The sequence below is a fragment of the Charadrius vociferus genome, unplaced genomic scaffold (assembly GCF_000708025.1).
Source record: "Charadrius vociferus isolate BGI_N301 unplaced genomic scaffold, ASM70802v2 scaffold163, whole genome shotgun sequence".
In the NCBI taxonomy this organism is placed as follows: domain Eukaryota; kingdom Metazoa; phylum Chordata; class Aves; order Charadriiformes; family Charadriidae; genus Charadrius; species Charadrius vociferus.
The window spans coordinates 15,683,364-15,689,471 of NW_009648332.1; the positions used below are offsets into that span (position 1 = coordinate 15,683,364).

At 38.7% G+C, this 6,108-nt stretch overlaps 1 protein-coding gene across 1 annotated transcript in view; it reads right to left on the reverse strand.

The window, feature by feature from the left end:
* Positions 1 to 706: 706 nt before the first annotated feature.
* F3 (coagulation factor III (thromboplastin, tissue factor)) overlaps positions 707 to 6,108 on the reverse strand; it is a 6,698-nt gene continuing 1,296 nt past the window's right edge. The window contains exons 2-7 of the mRNA XM_009884904.1: positions 5,786 to 5,927; positions 5,184 to 5,298; positions 2,904 to 3,088; positions 2,334 to 2,515; positions 2,049 to 2,208; positions 707 to 846 (exon numbers count right to left, since the gene is read on the reverse strand). Coding sequence (XP_009883206.1) covers positions 707 to 846; positions 2,049 to 2,208; positions 2,334 to 2,515; positions 2,904 to 3,088; positions 5,184 to 5,298; positions 5,786 to 5,927 — 924 coding nt within the window. The remainder of the gene's footprint in view (positions 847 to 2,048; positions 2,209 to 2,333; positions 2,516 to 2,903; positions 3,089 to 5,183; positions 5,299 to 5,785; positions 5,928 to 6,108) is intronic.

Genomic DNA, 6,108 nt, shown 5'->3' on the forward strand with positions numbered 1-6,108 from the left:
TGTAATCCAGACATGCTTTCCAGACGGATGGCAACTACTTACTTCAAGAGTGTTCGTTACAAGCCGCCAGGTACAGCAGTTTCAGTTTGTTTACCTTTGATTGTCTATCTCCGAAGATAAATAGACCAAGTCAATTTTACCCAAGAAGTGCAGAAATAATAGTAGCATCTTTGTCACATCTGAACTAACAGATCATTTCACCAGTTAATAACATTAAAAGAAAGTCAGATAAATACAGGTTTTGTTTCACAGAAACAGAAAGATATTCCTTTTAGTTAGGTAAAGGACACATATTTTTCAAAAGTAGTGTTTTTTTCCCCTAAAAAGTACCATAAATCTGGCTCAGTAAGGCCATGCTTTCAGGATGGCCGTACCTGGTCAAGTCAAAGGTCCATCTAGTTCAGAATCCTGTTTCAGACAGGGCGATAGAAGGAGCCTGGGAGGAGTATACGAGCAGGGTCAGGATATTGTACCAGATCACTAGAATACTCTGCCAGCCTCCAGCCACCAGTGACACAGGGCTTCCTGATACCTGGATTTTTCATCTGTGGCTGTCTAATGGATTTTTGACTCCACATAAAGTTTGGGCTTCAAAATTCCTGTATCAGAAAGCCTAAAACGCTCCACCTAATTACCCAATTTATGCTTTTTTTGGGAGCTTTTTTTTTGCTTTGGAACTTCCACTACTGTCCACAATAATTTCTCCTTAGACACCATTGAGAGGTTCCTTTTCTCTTGCCGCTTTTGCTTTCTTGCGTTTACACAGGATCACTGATAGGACAATGGCAAGAGTGATGACCGCAATTGCTATCACTGCTATGATGATAAAGACTTCGGCTCCATATTCTGTAGGAGAGGGAAAAAAATCCAAGATTCAGTTATCAGAAGCCAAAATGTCACAGTGCCACAAACTCTTAGAAGCCACTCCACCGAACTAAAAAATACTTCCTGTATTTTACAGCCTCATAGAAGGGGAGTGACCACCTCAGTGTGAACTGAATTAATTTTAACATTCATTTGTTGGACTAAAGTAAAGCTTTATTTCACCTGGTTCACGCTAGGTTTTAATCTAGTTTAGCTGGTGCACTAAAGTGCCATGCTACCACCACAAGTATAAATCAAACCATTCCCCCTACCCCTGCATTACTTCTGTGGAACTAAGTCCAAGTGGAAATTTATTCTAGGTTAGAAGCTAGAAAGCACCAACAGAAGAGATTTCTATTCAAGTTGTAATTTACTAGAATTCAAATATTGTGATAAACAAAAATATTTATCTAGATGAGAAAGTTAATTTGGGAGAGTTAATTTGCCAATTTTAGAAGAGCTTTTCTACCTAGAGTGCAAATATTCTTATCTGGTGGAGAAGAAAGATACAGCACAGTAATGTGATATTATTTAATAAATATTGATGACTTTATATTGAATAAAGCGCTATCCAGATTGTTTGTCTGGAATTAGACTGGCTGATTCACCAACCACTCACTAACTTTCTGCCAGTAAAGAAGTTAATCTGCCAACCTTTGATCTTGCAATGTAACAGTAAAAGTCTTAGTCTCATCATCTGATTTTGAGATAATAACTGAGGTTCAGTTCAAACTACAAGTCAATGGAAATGCCTGTTATGTAGGTTTCCAGCACTCCTCCTATGTTAAAGGGCTATTCCTTCAAGCATAGTTAGTGCTATGGGACCTGTTATTGGAAGGATCTGAGGAAAACAATCAAAAAACAAAAAAATGAAGCTGAAGGCTAGTGATGAGATCTCAAACCTCAGCGACCAGTCATCAGCTCCAACAATTTAAAACTAACTGAAACAGTTTAGCAATACTTTAAGACCAGCCTCAATTAGCTAAAGATGGTGGACTCTTACTTAATGTGGATTCTTCCCATGAGTTTCCATGTTCAGCCTGTGTCCTCTCACTTATACAGCAAATAATTTATTTTATAACTTAGACATCACAACTTAAAGAGGTATAAAAATACACTCCGAATCAAAGTGACTTTTTGTTAGAATGCTAAAGACTGCATGACAAACTTCACCGGATACCTACCATCTAAGATATTTCTTCCTACACTGGTGCAAAGCACCACGCTTTCTTGTCCGTTACGGTTTTCTCTGCGGGAGGGAATGATTCCCTGTACGTAGAAGCAGTAGTTCTTTGTGCTGTCAACGCTTACGTCAAATGTATGGCTTTTTGTTGTTGCATCTTTCTGTAAAGGAAAAAAATTATTTCAAGGAAGTGTTCTTTGCAGAAATGTTAGCTTTTAAGGTAGCACAGAAATTGTGTAGATATAATATAGATACAGAATATGTAAAAAGTAGAGTTAGAACTTACCTTTCCAGAACTTTGATCTTTCCAGTAGTAGAGTTTGTATTCCAGGTCATGTTGGAAAATATCTCGAATACTTTTAAAGCTTCCATTAGGAAATGTATATGGTGTAAGTGGATCTTGGAACACAACATTCAGTTCTGAACCTTTTTGTGTGTAATTCTTTATCTCCGGTTTTCCCAGAACAGCTAAACAAACATTTTTAGAATTAAAAAAGTGGCATCATCTTCTCTACGCGACATGTTCTTTTTTCTTCCTCCCTGTACTCCCTTCCCTCCTCAAATCTATTCTAAGTTTACAGAGCCAAAGTAATACAGTGAAATCCTGGATTGTTAACAAATATTTTCATCTGCTACACAACGTTAATAAAATGGTCTACTCACTGCAGCGAGAAACAAATGGCAACTAAAATCTTACACACTCCCCTACTACAGGGAAAGCTTTATGCCTGAACATCTTCTCAGGTATCAGTATCTATACGAAAAACCTTTAGGCACAATCTAAACCTTGTTTAAGTCAACGGCAGTAATCTTGAATGGAAGTTTATGATAAGATCTAATTGGCAATCCTACTTACTTTGACTGTAAGGTGTAAATTTTTCAGACACTCCAAACGGTGGTTCTTCAAAGTTATCCATCGCCGAGGGCATTACAGACAGTACGTGTGCTGTATAGGTCTCTTTTACGTTCTTGAGCACATCCGTAACATCACACTCTGTTTCTGCTGTCAGTATGCATTTTTTTTTGGTGTCAGATGTCTGTCTGCAAAACCAAGATAGAAGTGTCAACACTTTCCAAGCAGACTTTTACGTATTGAGATATGTTAAAAAACATTTTTTCCCCTCAAACTGTATAGATTTCCCTCATCTGGTGGAACAGTCTTGCAAGTTTACCAGGCTGAGAAGAAGAACAAAACCTCAAAACCCACTATCCTGTACAGCTATATTTCACAATTCAAAGTAGAATCAAGGAAATCCAATACGAGCCATATTAATTACAGAAATATGTTATTGGATTTGTATGTGACTTAAAAATTCAATCTTTTATATGAATTGAATGGAAACCATAAGTAGTTCTGATTTTGCATTTTTCTGCAGTTGACTTATTTTAAAAATATAAGATGCATAAATCACTTTGAAAGTGTTATTCCTGATGCATCTGAAAACTATTGCCTTAAGAAACATCAGTTGTCCTAGGAAGCTCTGTTGACACCGATATTAATTGTTTAATGTGACAACAATTTCCCCTCATACATGTCACTTGTGTTTGCATCTATGCAGGTGCAAATGTCACTAAGAACCAGACAGTAGCAGCAATTTTCATTGCAGAATTACAATTTTTAAAATATTGAAAAAAAACATGACCCATGCACTTCTCTTGATTTTTAAATGATAGAAAGCGGGTCCATTTACTTGAGAAATAATACCGAAACCAGGAAAAAAAGTGTTAATTCCCCATTTTACTTCCTAATAAGAAGGAATGGAAGAACAGATTAGATATTACTGCTTCAATTCTTTTCCTTGCGTTTGATGGTGAACTAAGGAAAAGAAAAATTGTGTTATCTCAGCTGAAAGAGTAAGAGTGCCAACTGTTTGGAATTAACAAATGAGTTTTCCCCCAAGTAAGCCACATTTTATTTAAGAGTCGTCTGAAGTCCCTGAATCTACTTCACCATATTTCTTATAACATCCCAGATCAGTTAGTGACATTGTTCTAGAGATGCCTTGAAAAAGGACAGAGAAGACTTGATCTTTGTGATCAAACGAATGTACTCTGTTAAGGTACATAGATGAGAAAACAAACATTTAAGCACACTTCATCCATCCAAGAGCAACTTGCCTAAAAAAGTGCTTCCATATCAGAACTAAACCTGATTCTATACTGAATCTTGGGCAAACAGACTTCAATTTTTTTGCAAGCACAAATGGCTTGAAAGAAACTCCAGATTCATAAATTTCATAAAATTCATTCTGCTAAGTGTGTGCTTCTAAGTCTATTAATTTAATCACTCCCTTAAAGAATAAAAGGGCACATTAGGCCATTGCACTGGTATTTCATCCATTAGTCATGAGAGAGCTCTCTTTTCTACGCCACTTTTACAGACAGAGGAGACTACAGTACCATATTTTCATTAAAATGTAGGAGAGTTGATGATGCAGTTTCCCTTTGGGGCATGTTTAATAATGGTCTATGAATTAATATGGGAGCTAAGAACAGCACAGATTTATTACTGAACTTCGTGGAATTTTTTGTGCAGTACTGGAAGTAGTGTTAGACACGTCACATAAGCTGGCTACCTTTTATGTGCACGACATTTCATAGCTTACACAAAACATGACGACAGAGGAAGTCTCAACAGAGGTAGATGAACAAAGGTAATTTTTACTATTACCCAGCAAGACAAATTATTCATTTAGTGTGATTCATCGATTAGAATAAAACGCAGACTCATATTTACCAGACACCTCCCAAGACTAAAGACTTAGTCCAGACACCTTGAAATACAAAATAAAGGTGAAGTTCTATCAACACATGGTATGTCAGATTGAGCGTCAACTTCTTCCAAGTACCCTGGCCTAGACCTCCAGTGCGGCCGGCCCACACCGAACCTCAAAACTAAAATACTGATCTAAAAGCTCAACTGTCCATTTCTGAAGTGGACAAAACCAGAAGCCCGAATCAGATATTCTTGTAGCTGGCTATAAAGAAGTATTAGCAGCTGGGTTGGCAGTTTTCCCAAACCCTCATGTTTGAGCTCTTTTGCCTGTTACATTCAGTCTCAGAAATATTTAAACACACTCTATCTGCATCTTCTTCAGTTGCCATTAATGGACACACCTTGGTGTTATTTACTTACCCATGTATTTCTACTGTATATAAGTAACCTGACGGTTTTGGTTGCCATTGTAGTATAGTCTTAAAATTGATTGAAGACCAAGTTATATTAACTGCTGTTGGTAGTTCTGGATTGCCTTTAAAATACAGAAGAGAAGAGTGCTGTCAGTCATATTACATTAACTCCTGGTTCCCTGCAGTCACTGTTTAGCTACATGAAGCAGTTGCTGTTAATTGCTACTTGGAAATGTTCTTTTGGGGGAAAAGGCTCGGTCCTGCCCTCTGGGCTCATGCTTGTCTTACTAAAGGAATGTGTCCTGGCAGAAGCGAGAAATAGGAGAAGAAAATTATTTTCCCTCTTATAACTCCCAGGTTGCTGAGGTAACTCATTTTGAGTTCTATCTAATGTTTCCTTTTTGATCCAAGACCTCTGAAGAAGCTACAAAAGCTTGAAGATACAATGTCCAAGCACCAAACAAACGCAGCAGCGTAGTTCAAAACCATGCCCGGCTATATCTGCTGCAGAAGGCGTTACCTCCTAGTTTCCCCATTAATTTATTTTGGGAAGATAAAATCTTTAAAAATCAGCGGTTGCCCTGCGTGCTTCCATCTGAGAAGGGCTACCCTCAGATGAACTCGTGGCCTGCGCACAAGCGGAAGGGACCCTGTGGTGACCCACGAGCCCGCTGCCCCGGCAGACGCCACCGCTGCTTCGGGGAAACTGGGGAGGAAGCCGGAGCGGAAAACCCCGCACAACCTCTGTAACCTCTGGAAATCAAGAGTTTCACTGAGTGATATCCTAACTATTTCCTAAATACCACCTTCTCTGCCTCTCCGACAAGCTGGGAACTGGGGACGAGGGAAAGAAAACTTTCTGGTCACTCCTTGTCACCGTCGGTCAGCGGTGGTGGCCAACTGCCACCCGCTGAGACCCCCACTGTCCCCCC